The following is a 17,260-nucleotide window of genomic DNA, read 5'->3' as shown; positions in this document are numbered from 1 at the left end:
AAGGCATTTCAAGCCTTTTATTTCTTCGTGTATTAGGAGAATGTAACTTTATTTCTTTTGCCCTGTATGTAACCATGACATAAAGGGAACTGAGATATTGGTGTCAATCCCAGCAGAAGTTAGATGATTTACATAGATGGGCAGGTGACAGCTAGCTCGTCTTTGGCACATTGCAACTAGGCTCATGATTTAAGGGCCTACTTGAACCTTGCTTCTTGGATTTCAGAGAAATGTTAGGTCTCAACCTTCATGGTACTTCCTTGTGCAGAGTCGTGTATATTAGTAGTTTGAGTGTAAGCCATATGATAGGCATTTCTCTAAGTGATGAAAAGATAATGAAAGGATACTTTTTTTTAAAAGACATTTATTCAGCATCATGATCAGACTATTACATTTAGCAATCAACAGCATGGGAGTTAAAAAAAAATCTACATTAAAACCCTCTGTTGGAATGCTTTACACTTTCCTCAGAGCAGAACTAAAATAATCTGATGTACACTTAGTCACAAATACAGTTCTCCAGTTTTTTTTCCATATACCTGTCTAAAACATGTCTTCTTTGAAGCAGCTAGGCTCTGCCACCGGTGTGCTTGGCTGCGTTCACAAATCTGTTGTAACCTGTAGCTTCCCTGTCACTTCTCTGGCTCTCCTCCCTTGCTAAGCTTTCTTTCCTGGCAGTAATTAAAACCTTCTGCCACCTCCATAGCTACTGCTGCTGCTGGATCTGCCACAGCCACCTTGGTTTCATGGTTTGGCAAAGTATTGGCCTCCACTACCATAGGGGCCAGAACTTCTGCCTCCAGAATTTGAAGATTGATTGTAGTAATTGCCAAAATCATTGTAGCTTTAACCACTTCCAAAGTTGCTTCCATTGTTACCAAATCCATTACAGCCATCCCCACTGCCACCATATCCACAACCACCTCAACTACCACCAAAGCCACCTTGGCCACTGAAGTTTCCTCCACGGCCAAAGTTGTCATTCCCACCAAAAACACCTCCACAACCACCACCGAAGTTTCCAGAACCACTTCGACCTCCTTGGCTGGAGGAAGCACTAGCCATCTCTTACTTAGATGAAACTTTCCTTACTTTACAGTTGTGGCCATTCACAGTATGGTATTTTTTGAATGACGATCTTGTCTACAGGGTCATGGTCATCAAACGTTACAAAAGCAAAGCCTCTCTTTTTGCCACTGTCTCGGTCAGTCATGATTTCAATCACTTCAATTTTCCCATACTGTTCAAAATAATCTCTTAGATGATGTTCTTCAGTGTCTTCTTTAATGCCACCGACAAAAATCTTTTCCACAGTTAAGTGGGGACCTGGTGTTTGAGAAGCTTCTCTTGAGACAGCCCTCTTTGGTTCTGCTACTCTTCCATCCACCTTGTGTGGCCTTGCACTCATGGCTGCATCTGTCTCTTCCACAGTGGCCTATGTGACAAACCCAAAGCCTCTGGAGCACTTGGTGTTTGGGTCTGTCATTGCCACACAGTCCGTGAGCATTCCCCATTGCTCAGAGTGGCTCCTCAGACTCTCATCCATTGTTTCAAAGCTCAAACGTCTGATGAAAATCTTCCGCGGCTTTTCAGGATCTTTGGGAAACTCTGACTGAGACATGACGGCGGTGGGAGGGAGACTTTCATGTTGCTTACTTGGCAGGTCCACCGGCAGAAAGCCTGAAAGGATACTTTTTAATTCACTCCGTTATTAGCGAAATAATACATGAATGCAGTCTAACCTTATAGCATTTAAACTATTAATAATAGATTTATTTGGAGCAAATATTGAAGGCTCTCTTCATCTGTCCTCTCCCATCTCAGCCACTCTCAGAGGTAATGACAGTCATTCCTGCAGGGCATCCTTCTGGTACTGTTCCCATCAGTAAAAATGAGTGTAATTATGTCTTTAGAGAATTTAGTTCTTTATTTTTCTTTTGTATTTGTTTGCAGTGACGATTTTAAATACATTAGATGTGAAAGGGTCTTAATAAAATTCTCCATTTCTTTCTTTTCTCTTATCCTTTACCGGCCCTGCTTCTTCTGCCCTTCCTCTTTGCTGTCTCATTTTCTCCCTCTCAGATTTCATCTGTTTCATGTCCAAATCTCAAAACCTTTAATTTATTTGTCCTGTGAGCTATTCTGTACCCTGAGGCCTAGAATCCAGAACTATCTCAGCCTGAGAACAGAAGGATTCAATGCCTATTCACTTGCTTGTGTGTGACGACTCACTTTCCAGGCACCATCTCGTACCATCATGATAACACACAATCCATTTACAGAGGAGAAAACAGGCAAAAAGAGGCTAAGTGACTTTCCCAAGTCTTACAGCTGTGACGTGAAAGACCAATGAGAGGTACTCTCTGGGGAAGGATGCTTGGTTCAGGGGTGAGTTTGAGGAAGTACACAATTACTGTGAAACTTGAAAAAAGTAAAAACTCTTGCAATGCAATAAAGTATTTCTTTCATTTTGTAAATGTTTTTGTAATTTTTAGTTTTTCACACACATACACACACGTACATTTTACATGTAGCAAATTGAATTTTTTAAGTATTCTGTTTTGTAGTTACACATACATGTATGTTTTCGAAGTTTTTATTTAAATTCCACTTATTTAACATACAGCATAATAATAGTTTCAGTTGTACAACATAGTGATTCAACACTTCCATACAACAGCCAGTGCTCTTCACGACCAGTGCCCTTCTTAATGCCTATCACCTATTTAACCCATCCCCCCACCCACATCCCCTCCAGCATGTCCCAGTTTGTTCTCTGTATTTAAGTCTGGCTCATCACGACCAGTGCTGTCTTTAATTCCCATCACCTATTTCTCCCATCCACCCACCGACATCCCCTCTGGTAACCATCAGTTTGTTCTCTATAGTTAAGACTCTGTTTCTTGGTTTACCTCTTTTTCTCTCTTTTTCACCGCCGTGCTCCTTTGTTTCATTTCTAAAATGCCACATATCAGTGAAATCATATGGTATTTGTATTTCTCTAACTCATTCCGCTTAGCATAATACTCTCTAGTTCCGTCCATGTTGTTGCAAATGGCAAGGTTTTATTTTTTTTATGGCTGAGTAATATTCCATTGCATATATATATGCATTACATCTTTTTTTTTTCTCCCCTCAATGCTAAGATTAGGGCTAGGGTTAGGTGCTAGGTTAAGGTATTGGCCTGGCATCCTGTGGTTCAGAGAACTATCCAAAGACTAAAACACCAGACTTCTGCCAGAGTGTGAATAGACATGCAGCCACCTATGGAGCTGTGTCAGTGAGGGGATTTGGGGCCCTAGATATACCTTAAGACATTCAAGAGTTCCCTCTGTTTTTATCTGTACTTTGACACCCATTTTCAGAAGTATTACCAATTCTTAAATGTTTGGGGACTTCCCAACAATAACTAGGCTGCTTCTCTGCTTTCACACATATATATTTGGGCAACCAGATCACACCCAAGATGTACTACAGTCTCATTTCATGTCAACTTTTCCTGTGGTCCTTTGAGTCAACCACACACCATTCCCTTGTCTCAGGAAACTGCTGATCTCTTTTCTGTCCCTATAGTTTCATTTTATGAAGGACCATAAAAATTGAATCATATATTATGTTACCTTTTGAGCCTGACTTCTCATTGCACTTGAGATTCATCCATTTTGATGCATGTATTAGTAGTTTCTTTTCATTGGTAAGTCATATTTCATTGTATAGATGTACCAAGTTTATTTATCTCTGTTCCAGCTTAGGATATTAGGGTTGTTTCCAGTTTCCAGTGATTAAGAGTAAAGCTGTGTGAATATTCTTTTTTGTTTGTTTTTAATTTTTTTAATTTTTTATTTTTTAATTTACATCCAAGTTAGTTTGCATATAGTGCTATAATGATTTCAGGAGTAGATTCCAGTGATTCATCCCCTATGTATAACACCCAGTGCTCATCCCAACAAGTGTCCTCCCTAGTGCCCCTTACCCATTTAGCCAATCCCTCCTACCTACAACCCCTCCAGCAACCCTCAGTTTTTTCTTGTATTTAAGAGTCATGTTTTGTCCCCCTCCTTTTTTTTTTATTATTGTTTGTGCTTCCCTTTCCTTATGTTCATCTGTTCTGTGTCTTAAAGTCCTCATATGAGTGAAGTCATATGATTTTTGTCTTTCTCTGACTAATTTCACTTAGCATAATACCCTCTAGTTCCATCCACATAGTTGCAAATGGCAAGATTTCATTCTTTTTGATTGCCGAGTAATACTCCGTTGTATGTATATACCACATCTTCTTTATCCATTCATCCATCGATGGACATTAGGACTCTTTCCATACTTTGGGTGTTGTTGATAGTGCTTCTATAAACATGGGGGTGCATGTGTCCCTTTGAAACAGCATACCTGTATCCCTTAGATAAATACCTAGGAGTGCAATTGCTGAGTCATAGGGTAGTTCTATTTTTAATTTTTAGAGAACCTCTATACTGTTTTCCAGAGTGGCTGCACCAGTTTGCATTCCCACCAGCAGTGCAAAAGAGATCCTCTTTCTCCGCATCCTCGCCAACGTCTGTTGTTGCCTGAGTTGTTCATGTTAGCCATTCTGATGGGTGTGAGGTGGTATCCCATTGTGGTTTCAATTTGTATTTCCCAGATGATGAGTGATGTTGAGCATTTTTCATGTTGTCTGTTAGCCACCTGCACATCTTCTTTGGAGAAGTGTCTATTCATATCTTTTGCCCATTTCTTCACTGGATTATTTGTTTTTTGGGTGTGTTGAGTTAGATAAGTTCTTTATAGATTTTGGATACTAACCCTTGATCTGATATGTCGTTTGCAAATATCTTCTCCCATTCTGTTGGTTGCCTTTTAGTTTTTCTGATTGTTTCCTTCGCTGTGCAGAAGCTTTTTATTTTGATGAGGCCCCAATAGTTCATTTTTCTAAGTTTATATTAATTAGTGGATATGGTATGGGTAGTAGAATTCATATTCTTAGGGCTAAAGTGAAGGCTAGGATTGGTGCAATAATAAATATGGGTATTGATGATGTTAGTGATTATAATGGTTCTATAATGAATAGTTTGAGAGAATCTGTGATAGATAGACGGCCCTCATGGGGGCAATGATGTTTGGTCCTTTCTGAAGTTGTATGTAGGCTAATACTTTTCACTCAATTAGTGTGAGGAATGTTACAGCAAGTAGCATAGGTATAATTAATGACAGAATAATAATTATGAACAGGCTGTTAGGAAGAGGAATTAAATCTGTGGCAATAAAAGTGTAAGTTTTATGCGGTTACTGGGCTCTGCCACCTTAACAAGCTGTTCTTGGGCAGGGTTAGGTATAAATTTATTCGATTAGTATTATCTCACCTATTAGTATGAAGACACTTTTGTAATGTAGTCCTTATTTCTCTTGTAATTTCCAACTGGGAGAAATGTAGAACAGATAGAAACTGACCTAGGTTACTCACATCTGAACTCAGATCACATAGGACTTTAATTGTTGGACAAACCAACTGTTAATAGTGGTTATACCAGGGACACCTGGGTGGCTCAGTTGGTTGGGTGTCCGACTTCGGTTCAGGTCATGATCTCATGGCTTGTGAATTTGAGCCTGGTGTCCAGCTCAGAGCCTGGAGCCTGCTGCAGATTCTGTGTCTCCCTCTCTCTCTGCCTCTTTCCCATTCACATTCTGTCTCTGTCTCTGTCTCTCTCTCTCTCTCTCTCTCTCAAAAATAAATAAACACTAAAAAAAATCATGGTTACACCATTGGGATGTTTTGACCCAAGACTGAAATCATAAACCTTATGGTCTCTATGAAGCTTAGAATAGGATAGTGCTGTTATCCCTAGGGTAACTTAATCTGTTGATCAATGTTTTGGATCAGTAAGTGATAAAATATTTTGACTGGTTGGTCCAGATTTTGATTAGTTGGAGTTTATTATTTTATCTGGGGTCACGTCAAAGAAAATTGTTAGTCCATTTACAGTTTCGTTATCGTTTAAATTTGGTTAAATTTTTTGTTCATTTTTGGACTGATTAATTAAGCTCCTTGTCTTCTTGTCTCATTTTGTCATTTCTGCCTCTTTATAGGAAGGTCATTTTCACTGATTAAAAGTAAGAGTAAGTAAAACCTTATGTGGCCACTCATACAAGTCCTTTTTTTCTGAACAAATGATTATGCTGCCTTTGCACAGACAGGATACCGCAGCCATTAAATAGATTTCACTGGGCAGGCAGTGCTTCTAATATTAGAAATGCTAGAGAAGATGTTTTGGTAAAAAGGAGATGTTTGTGTTTGCTGAGTTTATGTTTTAAAATCTTTTCTTAAATGCATACCTGTGTTGGTTTACAATTAATTTAATAAGTAATGAATTATTGGGTAAAATTTATTTTATTGTTAACTGTCACTGATTATCCATTCTGATATAAGCTTATGCAAGGAGAAATAATTCATGTTATTCAAATGAACAGACTCTGTTCTATTAATTAATATATTAATCCAGTATTAGGTTAGTAGTTGGTCTTTAGTATTGAAATTTCAATAAATATATTGTTGGCCTCGAGTACTTTAATTGGTGATTATCTAGGCCAACTATGGCCTGTTCATACTAACTCTCTAAGGAAGGTTATATCCTGTATCTAAAGGCTGTACCTTTTTATTTTTAATTTTAATTTAATTTAATTTTTTAAATGTTTATTCATTTTTTTTGAGAGAGAGTGAGTGCATGCGAATGGGGTGGGGGCGGGGGTGGGGAAGGGAGAGAGGGAGACACAGAATCTGAAGCAGGCTCCAGGCTTTTAGCTGTCAGCACAGAGCCTGATGCAGGGCTTAAACTCATGAACCATGAGATCATGACCTGAGCCAAAGCTGGATGCTTAACTGACTGAGCCATCTAGGAGCTCTTTATTTTTTAAATAAAAAAAAAAATTTATAGTTTATTCATTTTTGAGAGAGAGAGAGGGAGAGAGAGTTTGCACATGAGTGAGCAAGGAGAAGGAGAGAGAGAATCCCAAGCAGGCTCCAGGCTGTTAACACTGAACCCTACAGTGGGAGAGAAAGGGGGCTTAATCTCATGAACTTCGAGTTAATGACCTGAGGTGAAATCAAGAGTTGGATGCTTAACTGATTGAACCAGCCAGGAGCCTCTAGGCTGTATCTTTTTAGATTAGTATTTAAATTTATGTTGAAATTTTTATTTTTTAAGATCAGTTTAAAAGTGAACTAAAATTCTGTTTTGGGTGACTAGCTGTCACTAAGGTATTCACCTCTACCTATAAATCTTCTATTTTGCTACATAGGTGAGTTTGTTCTTTAAGACTGTTAATAGGTAGCTTGTCTGGTTCAGCCAGGTTAAATTCTTTTTAATTGTTCTAGGTAAATCATTATGCAAAACTAAAGGGGGACAAATTTTGCTATTTAGTTCTTTTCATATTTCTTTTATCATTTCCTTATGGTACTTTTTCTGTAGTGCCAATTAAAATTTTCATCACCTATATTTTTAATTGAATTGAATTTTATTTTTAATGTTTATTTATTTATTTTGAGAGTTAGGCAAGAGACCGGGGATAGGGCAGAGGAAGAGAGGGAGAGATTATCCCAAGCAGGCTCTGCCCTCAGTGGAGCTTCAAAAGAAGCTCATTTTTCTTTGCTAATACCTATTACTTTCTTTGCTAATACCTTTGCTAACACTTCTAAAACACTATTAGATCTGCCTTTAATTCCTCTTCACTCTCCAGGAATTCCTGTTCTCTTCAGTTAACCATCTATCTATGAAAACAAATGAAACGGGCAATACTGTATGTTAAATGCTATTCTAAGTAGGTAGACAGTCCTAGACCGAGGAGTCTATAGAAAGGATATGTAACTTTTAAACAAAAATATTGTCTAGGAACAATAAGTTTATTTCTATCTCTTTTGTGTGTGTGTCCCTCTAAATTCCCTTTATTTCACACATCCCCTCACATTTCTATCCTTTTATGCATTTTATTTAGTGCCCTTTCCTTATTTAACGGGTCAGGACTTCCAATAAAATGCCAAATATTAGTGTTGAGAGGAAGCATGTTTTTTCATTCCCAATGTAGGTGGAGAGGGGGTTAGAAAGGTTGGTGAAGGCTTCTAATATTTTATCATTAACTAGAATTTGTGTTGGAGATGTTTGTAAGTATCCTTTATCAGCCCAAGTAACTTTCATTCTAAGTCTACATTTCTGAGTTTTATCATGAAAGTGTATGGGATTTTATCACATGTTCTTTCTGTATCTATTCACATATGTGTAAGAACCCCCACCCTTTTTTTTTTTTTTAACATTTATTATTGAGAGACAGAGAGGGATAGAGCATGAGCAGGGGAGGGGCAGAGAGAGAGGGAGACACAGAATCAGAAGCAGCCTCCGCCTCTGAGCTGTAAGCACAGAGCCTGATGTGGGGCTCAAACTCACAAACCATGAGATCATGACCTGAGCTGAAGTTGGCTGCTTAACCGACTGAGCAACCCAGGCGTCCCTATCTCCCCCCCCCCCCTTTTTTAACCTGGTGACTGGTTTCCAATTGTTAATTCAACCTTGCACTTACAGTATTAAATTAATTTGACATAATATTTTATCCTTATTATATATCGTTTCAGTTTCTTTGCTATAGTTTTGGATGTTGCATGTATGTTTATGAAAGTGAACAGCATGTAATTTTTCTTTTTTATGTCTTTATCTGATTTTCATGTAAAATTTATGTTGGCTTCATAAATTTGGATAAAGTGTTAGCATCTAGTGTGAAACCCATTCTTCCAAATTTGTGGACATCTTGGAGAAAAAAAATGTAGAAGGAATGGTAGAAATGACCTCTCCATCTCTTGGAGGAATGCTAGTTGGACCACTTGTAATATTTATTATTAGAAAGATAATGGGGAGTCTTCACATACGTAGCCCTTTTAGCAGGCTACACTTGACCTGTCTAGGTTGCTAATAGTAAATTAGCCTGGAATTTTTGGAATGATTGGATGGATTCAGCTGAAAAATGTCAATTAGCTATGCATTTGTCAGAGTAAATGTTGAAGATGTTTTATGACCAAAATAAGGTCCTTTTCTGTAAGGAGGCTATACACACATCATTAGGGCCGAGTCTTCATTGTTCTGTCTTCTTCACGTGCAGCCTACAACAGCCTGAACAAACTTGGGGACTCTTCTTAGTGGTCTCAGGAGTCTCCATTCTTGACCTTTGTGTTCTGTATCTTTTGACTTATTGGTAAATTTTGATAGCGGATAATGTTTTTGATTGTCCAACTTTGTTATTTTGGCCAAAAAAAAAAAAGGTGTTTCTTCTTTCTCTCTTCTCAAGAGAACGTTATATAAAAAATATTTTTTTTATTTTTAAAATTTTTATTTTAAATTTCTGTTTTCTTTCTTAAGTGTTTTGAGTATTCACCAGGGAAGCCTACTTTAGGCCTGCACTTTTCTTTGTGAAATGCTGTATCAGTCAGGGATCAGCCATCAAAAAGGACGCACACATGATTTGAACAGCGTTTAATATAAAAATTAACCAGGTACAAAGTTGTTAACTAGGTATCTGAAAGTATGTAAAGATAGCTCTCTGCTTTCATGGAGGTAACAGTTGTAAGAAGCAGCTTCTACTCCTAAGGGTGAGGGAGCAGAGACAAGAAATTGGAATTACTGAAATGTAGTTCTTTAGAATAGAGTCCTGTGGAGCTGATGAAAATCCCTTTTTGGAGGGAGTGTATCTTGGCTATTGGCTTGTTTCTCTGAACTCAGAAGAGAGGCATGATAAGCCCGGGACCCGGATTTTTTGGAGATAGAGTAGCAGCATGCTAGTGTTATCTCTAAGAAAGCCCAATGAGGCTAGTTCTCAAACTGTTGGAGAGACCGCACCCTGGATTCACCTGCTGCCATAGCAAAGAAACATCACTGCAGTAGCTGTGGTGATAATGCTCACACAGGCACAGCAGGCAGAGGGGGAGCCCGTAGAAGCAAAGAGGAAGGAATCCCTTCCCCTGTCTCTACCTTTGCAACCTCCCCCTGGCATGGTCTATCACCAGAACATAAAATGTAGACAGATGGCAGTACAGGAATGTGGTTTGCAGAGTCCCCATATCAGAAAGCAGAATACAAAAGGGTGGGTTTTGAGCTGAGAAGCAATCATAATTGGAACAGAAAATGTTTTAATTAAAGGTTCAATTTGTTTAATAAACAGAGGCACATCGAGATGTTTTTGCCTTAGTAGGCAGTTCTTTATAGGAATTTTCCTATTTCATGTAAAATTTTAAGTTTACAGTATAAAACATTTGTTTTTTTAATGGTTCTTTTTATTTCTGAGAGAGAGGGAGAGAGAGTGAGGATGAGTGGGGGAGAAGCAGAGAGAGGGAGACACAGAATCCAAAGCAGGCTCCAGGCTCTGAGCTCTCAGCACATAGCCGGATGCAGGGCTCAAACTCGCTGTGAGATCATGACCTGAGCCAAAGCGGGACGCTCAACTGACTGAGCAACACAGTCACCCCCAGGGTAAAACATTTTTAAAGACTGCAGCATCTGTAGAGCTATCTCCTTTTTTATTTCTGGCATTGGTTATTTGTGCTTTTTCCCCTTCCTAATCAGTCTTGCTAATGTATTGTCAATTTTGTTGGTCTTCTGAAGTAACCAACTTTGGTTTTGTTGTGTCTTTGGATTTAACATTTTTTTTTATTTAATTGAATTTTGTTCTTATTATTTTCTTCCTGTAGTTTCTTTAGGTGAATTATCTTGATATAGACACTTGGATCATTCATATGACTCATTTATCTTTTAAAAATATGTGTATATATAAAAGTCCCTGAAAACACGGTTAGACTGCATTCCATATGTGCTTATGTATGTATTTTTTAGTAGTGTTCAGTTAAAAATGTTTTTCTTAGTTTCCATTGAAGTTCTTTCTGAAACATGGATCACTTAGAAGTGAATTGTATTGACTTGCTAATGAATTAAAGGAAATTCATATGCTTAGAAACTAGATGTACAGTAGGACCTCATATTGTAGTCTATAAATTAGAATACTAATTATACTGCCTTTCAAGAACACAATCCTGATCAGCGTTATTATATTTCTCTGATACCGAGGTGTGAGAAGACGTTATATACATCCTTGTAATCACTTATGAATAAATGCTGGCCACTAAATCTGAAGCCTCATATCACTGAGTAAGGGCTGATATAATTTGCATCTTAAACATATCCCAGGAAGGGGACACGAGGGTGGCATCAGTTATGTGTCTAATCTTGATTTCAGGTCTGGTCATGATCTCACGGGTCTTGGGATCAAGCCCTGTGTCAGGCTCTGTGCTGACAGTGCAAAGACTGATTGGGATTCTCTCTCTCTCTCTCTCTCTCTCTCTCTCTGTCCCTACCCTGCTTGTGTGCATGTATGTGCTCTCTCTGCCTCTCTCTCTCTCAAATAAGTAAACAAGTATTAAAAAAAAATATCCTGGGGGCGCCTGGGTGGCGCAGTCGGTTAAGCGTCCGACTTCAGCCAGGTCACGATCTCACGGTCCGTGAGTTCGAGCCCCGCGTCAGGCTCTGGGCTGATGGCTCAGAGCCTGGAGCCTGTTTCCGATTCTGTGTCTCCCTCTCTCTCTGCCCCTCCCCCATTCATGCTCTGGCTCTCTCTGTCCCAAAAAATAAATAAACGTTGAAAAAAAAAATATCCTGGGAGCCATGATATGTCCCCATGAATGTATGTAGAGAGATCTGAGTAACGCTTCCATGATTATCTAGTTTGGGTAAACATAACACTCTGTAAACATCTTTTGATATAGTTTCTACTTCTATTTTAAAAACTTTTTTAGGAAGTTAAAAATTATAACAATAATTATTTGTATATTTTCAATTTTGTCATCATCACTTTATTTTAATGGTATAGAGATTGAGATGTCATTATTAACAGTTTAGGTCTTGGTATACAGATAGTACACAAGAAGTCATGACTTTCTTATTTTGTTCATGGGAATAAACTAGAAATCACAATATTATAAAGGTGTGTTAATATAATTTTATTCAGCAAATGGCCTATATCATCCAGTGCTGTGATATATGCTCTATTACAATGGCAGTTTCATTCAAAAAGATTTTAAGATATTGACATGACTGTTTTTCCCATTCCAAGACTACTAACACAAACACCCAACTGCTCACATTTTCTTTCTCTATGTTTTACTATTTATGCATGCCATATCATACATTTTGGGGGCTTTCTGTTGAGTGCTTCTCTCAAAAGGAGAAATTGGTTAGGTATATAGCCCAAAAGAACATGGCCTATCTGAAACCTGTTGTCATCTGGAAATATTTGAATAAATATAAAGGAATATTTGTACAAATTATTATTTTCAATTATTATCCTCTCCAAGTGGTAAGAATATAATTTGTGGAGTTTTGAACACATTTTCATAATGGAACAAACACAAACCATACATCTGGGAATACTTAAAGCTGTAGGTATGATGAACAGGTCATGTTTCCAGTTCAGTTTATAGGTAAAAATGTGGCCAAATTTGGATGCAAAGGGTGCAATTTCTGATTTAATGAGAAAACTAGAAATTATCCTTTGAATCCATATGCTGACTTATCAGTCTCTTTATGGCATTCCTAATGTCTTTATTTCTCAGTGTGTAAATGGCTGGATTCAGGAGAGGTGTGATTACTGTGTAAAACACAGCAAGAAACTTGTCCACCCAAGTGATGCTAAGTGGCCACAGATAGATGAAGATGCAGGGTCCAAAGAACAGCAGCACCACTGTGATGTGGGCAGTACAGGTAGACAGTGCCTTTGATGCTCCATTCTTAGAGTGAAGGCGCACTGTTACTAGGATATAGGTGTAGGAGATGAGTAGGATAATGAAGCAAGTTGTTGCCAAGACCCCGCTGTCAGCATTTATCAATATTCCCAGAGTAAGTGTATCCATGCAGGCCAATTTGATCACCAAAGGGATATCACAGAAAAAACTGTCCACTGTTCTGGGTCCACAGAAGGGCAGATCTAAAATCATAGCTAGTTGGCTCATGGCATGCACAAAGCCAATGGCCCATGATACCAAAACCAGCCAGATGCACTTTTGTCTGTCCATGATGCTGGAATAATGGAGTGGCTTGCAGATGGCCACATAACGGTCATAGGCCATTGTCACGAGTAGCACCATCTCACTCCCTCCAAAAAAATGCACACAGAGGATCTGGCTCATGCAGCCATTGAAGGAGATGGTCTTATTTTCCTTTAGGAAGTCTATGATCAGTTTAGGGGTAGTTACTGAGGAAAGGCAGAAGTCCACAAATGAGAGATTGGCTAAGAGGAAGTACATCGGGGAATGGAGATGAGGGTCAGTGATGAATAAGAACACGACAAGGAGGTTGCCCACAACCGTCATCAGGTAAAGCATGGAAAATGGCAGTAAGAGGAAGTTCTGGACCTCTCTTGAATTACAGAGTCCACGAAAAATAAACTCAGACACCACAGACTGGTTAGCTTCCTCCATTTAGTACGTTGTGTTCTCATGTGACCTAAAGGAAGAACTAAGAACTTCTAGAATGGAAAGAAAAATGTAATTAATGCTCAGGTGCTAGAGAGCAGATAAGTAGTACTCATGTCAAAAATTCAAATCATACCATTGTACAAAAGCTCAAAATGGAAAATAAAGTTTTTGTGATTTTATAAGTAGGCACAGTCTGATGGCCCAGAAGGAGAGCTAAGCATAGAAGGGTAGGTCAAAAGCCTTACCTAGCTTAAGTATAGTTGTTATGGGAATTCTGGTTAAAAATTTCAATAGTAATATATTGGGTAAATAATTTCTCCAAGGCTTCAATGTGCCTCTTCTGCAGGAAAATGAGTAGCTTTAAATATTTTCAGAAGTTATTTCCCAGAATCCGGGAGATAATCAAATGCTACATTTCTGACACAAAACTTGCTTCCCAGAAACAAATATTGCTTTGTGAAAATGTGTTAGCAGACTGAACCAATTATTTCACTGACTCTGGGAAAAACCGTTCACCAAATGACTTGAGAAAAGATAGTTGTGTTTCCAAAGAGACCCCAGTTACTGACTGTGCGTTCCTAGTGTCCAGTATTTCCCTGCATTTGGAATCTGCCCGTGGAAGAATATGACCACAAACTCCTGTTTCCCTTGGCCTGAGTAACATTAACATGCCTTGATGGTCCCCGGTTCTGGGTTCTCATTGGTAACAGAGATTTCTTTTTTGAGGCTGCCCTAAATGAAGGATATATGAAAGCTACTTTTACTCCTGATTGTTCTTCAGGAGAAAATGTAAATTCTAAGTTCGTTTGTATGTAAACTCTTCATTTCTATTGTTTAACTTGAGCTCTGTGGAAATACATATGTTTACTATTTTCTGTAAGCCAGGAGGCCAAGGTCTTTTTTCATTTTTCCTTCTCTTTTTCCATTTCTTCTTTGGTCTCTCTTCATATCTCCATCTTTCTCATAACCTAATTTTTTTTAAAGTTCAGATTATAAAAGCGACAAACTAGCTCGAATTATATAGCACATCTATGTTAAGCACCTTGAAAACAGTTATCTGTCTTCTTTATTCATGTGTTTGTATTCCTTCTGCTGGGCTTAAAGCATTTTGCATTTCCACCAGCAATGTATGAATTACCTGTGTTTTCACAGGCTGTCCAATGTGATGTTATTGTCATATGATGATGAGAAATGGGAAGTGTATGTGGTTTTAATTTCTTATTGTGATTTTATGCATTTTCTCCATTTTGAAGGATTGATGTTCTTTTTACTCCTTTTTTTTTTTTCTTAACTTTTTCCTATTAGGTTTTGTTCTTTCTCCTTCTAAGTATTTTTCCACAAAAAGTAAGACTTTATTAGAAAAATCAACATGTGCTTATGATGTCCTTGTTAATATCATCTCACTATTGAATTCAAATTATTTATTTTAATTTAATGTCCTTTAATACATTTTTTGGTTAGAATACTTCATATAAACCTCACAAACTATATACATACATACCCAAATTATCTATTTTCCAAGTTGTAAATTAAAAAGTAAAAAAAAACTAGAATATAAACAGGTCTTTGTGACTCCAAATCTTCCAATATAATTTTCCTGCTAGAAATGGCACCTGGTTGAAACCTTGATTTTGACAAGACTAAGAAAATAAATAAAATTTCTTAAATTTTTTTTTTTAAGAAAATAAGACAGGGGAGCCTGGTTGGCTCAGTCGGTTAAGTATCCAATTTTAGCTCAGGTCATGATCTCGTGGTCTGGTCCATGGGTTTGAGCCCCACATGGGGCTCTGTGCTGACACCTCAGAGCTTGGAGGCTCCTTCAGATTCTGTGTCTCACTCTCTCTCTGCCCTCTCTCTCTCTCAAAAATAAACATAAAAGTCTTCTGAGGTAAGACTTTTTGTTCTATGAAGAGGTAACAGAGACACAAATAAATGTAAATGGCTAGTAACGATAGGAGTGAGATACACAGGTTCACATTAAAATCTATTCAGTTTCATTGTTTTGAATTTTAGGTACTTTGCCCTACAGTTTTTGACCGAAACATTTCTCCATTTGCTGCTTTGATCAGGGGTAAAACAAGTAAAATCCAAATGGAATTAGAAAATGTCAGGATAAGTTGGAGGGTTTTTGAGAACCCATCTTCCCCAACCTGGGCATCTGGCAGCATTTAAAGTCATAGAAAGGCAATGCTGTTGTTAGTATTTGAAATGCTGTTAGGAATTCGGAAGTCCCAGGGATTTGTTGGGAGAGAAAACCCATAATCTTTCCCAGAAGACATGAACCAAATGACACATTCAGAACTCTAAGCTCTATAGATAGGTATGGAAAAAAAATGCTTTAGGAAAAACAAAAGAATTTAGTCTTAACCTGTGGGGAAGACATTAAAAGTGTGAGTTCAAACATCAATTATCTGGGATATACTTACACTACACAGATCACCTCTGAAACCGGTTTCTTCGCTGCTTACTGAGAGGGCTTACTCCAGAGTCTGCTTTAGGTGAAATGAATTCCAGGTAATTTTCTGCCATGAGCATTATTGGAGGGACTGTGTCCTCCTCAGTGTGCCAAGTGTGCACTATGAAGAGTAGCCTGTGAGCTTGGAGGCTTTCCATCTCTATCTCTGTGTTTTAAGTAGAGCCACGTATTTGGAAAGGTTTTCCCTGTCATGCTCTTGGGGGATCCTTAGCTTCCAAGGTTCCCTGAGGAAAAGCTGGGCGTTGAGGGCATCATGCAATAAAAATCCACCCTTTTCAAAGTAGATTCAAGTTAGTCTAGTTAAATACAAGTGAAAGTATAAGAAAAAGGTGTTTCAAGCCTTTTATTTCTTTGTGTATTTTGAGGATATAACTTTATTTCTTTTGCCCTGTATCTACCATGTCATAAAGGGAACTAAGATATTAGTACCAATCCCAGCAGAAGTTAGATGATTTACATAGATGGGCAGGTGACAGCTAGCTCGTCTTTGGCATGTTGCAACTAGGCTCATGATTTAAGGGCCTACTTGAACCTCGCTTCTTGGATTTCAGAGAAATGTTAGGTCTCAACCTTCATGGTACTTCCTTATGCAGGGTCCTGTATATTAGTAGTTTGAGTGTAAACCATATTATAGGCATTTCTCTAAGTGTTGAAAAGATAAAGAAAGGATAGTTCTTAATTCACTCTTTTATTAAAGAAATAATATAAAAATGCATGTTAAGTTACTAGGATTTAAACTATTAACATTAGATTTATTTAGATCAAATTTTGAAGTATCTCTTCATCTGTCCTTTCCAATGTCATCCAGTCTTGCAGGTAACAGCTACCAATCCTACAGGGCATCCTTGTTACTGTTCCCATCAGTAAAGATGAGTATACCTATCAACTTAATGTCTTTAGAGAATTTAGCACTTTATCTGTCTTTTGTGTTTGTTTGCAATGTTGATTTTAAGGAAATTAGATGTGAAAGGCTATTGATAAAAATTTTTCATTTCTTTCTTCTCTTATCCCTTATTGGCTCTGCTTTTGCTTGTTGTCTTGCTGTCTCATTGTCTCCCTCTAAGATATCATCGTTTCATGTCTAGATCTCAAAGCCTTTAATATATTTGCTCCATGATCCATTTTATACCCTGAGGCCTAGAATCTAGAACCTCTCAGTCTGAGAACAGAAGGATTCAATGCCTATTCACTTGCTTGTGTGTGATGACTTACTTTCCAGACAGCATCTCGTATCATCATGATAAAACATAGGTCCATTTTTACAGAGGAGAAAACAGGCAAAAAGAGGCTAAGTG

The 17,260-nt window shown here is 38.0% G+C and overlaps 1 protein-coding gene and 1 pseudogene across 2 annotated transcripts; both read right to left on the bottom strand.

The window, feature by feature from the left end:
• Positions 1–729: 729 nt before the first annotated feature.
• LOC112855290 (heterogeneous nuclear ribonucleoprotein A1-like) lies at positions 730–1,621 on the bottom strand (annotated as a pseudogene).
• Positions 1,622–12,553: 10,932 nt separating this feature from the next.
• Positions 12,554–16,102, bottom strand: LOC147580143 (olfactory receptor 4K3-like). 2 transcript variants are annotated; one of them, XM_086708489.1, is made up of 2 exons: positions 16,088–16,102; positions 12,554–13,486 (listed from the first exon to the last, which is right to left on the bottom strand). In XM_086708489.1, the coding sequence occupies exons 1-2, from the start codon at positions 16,100–16,102 to the stop codon at positions 12,554–12,556; spliced, it is 948 nt and encodes a 315-aa protein (XP_086564615.1). The 2 variants fall into 2 exon arrangements, with proteins under 2 accessions (XP_086564615.1, XP_086564616.1); XM_086708490.1 differs by lacking the exon at positions 16,088–16,102 and having other exon boundaries at positions 12,554–13,492.
• Between the last annotated feature and the right edge of the window lie 1,158 nt (positions 16,103–17,260).

The sequence above is a fragment of the Puma concolor genome, chromosome B3 (genome assembly GCF_028749965.1).
Source record: "Puma concolor isolate L17-30 chromosome B3, mPumCon1.1.hap2, whole genome shotgun sequence".
NCBI lineage: Eukaryota > Metazoa > Chordata > Mammalia > Carnivora > Felidae > Puma > Puma concolor.
The sequence above is the reverse complement of the archived record's forward strand: the minus strand, read 5'-3'. Positions and strand labels throughout refer to the sequence as shown.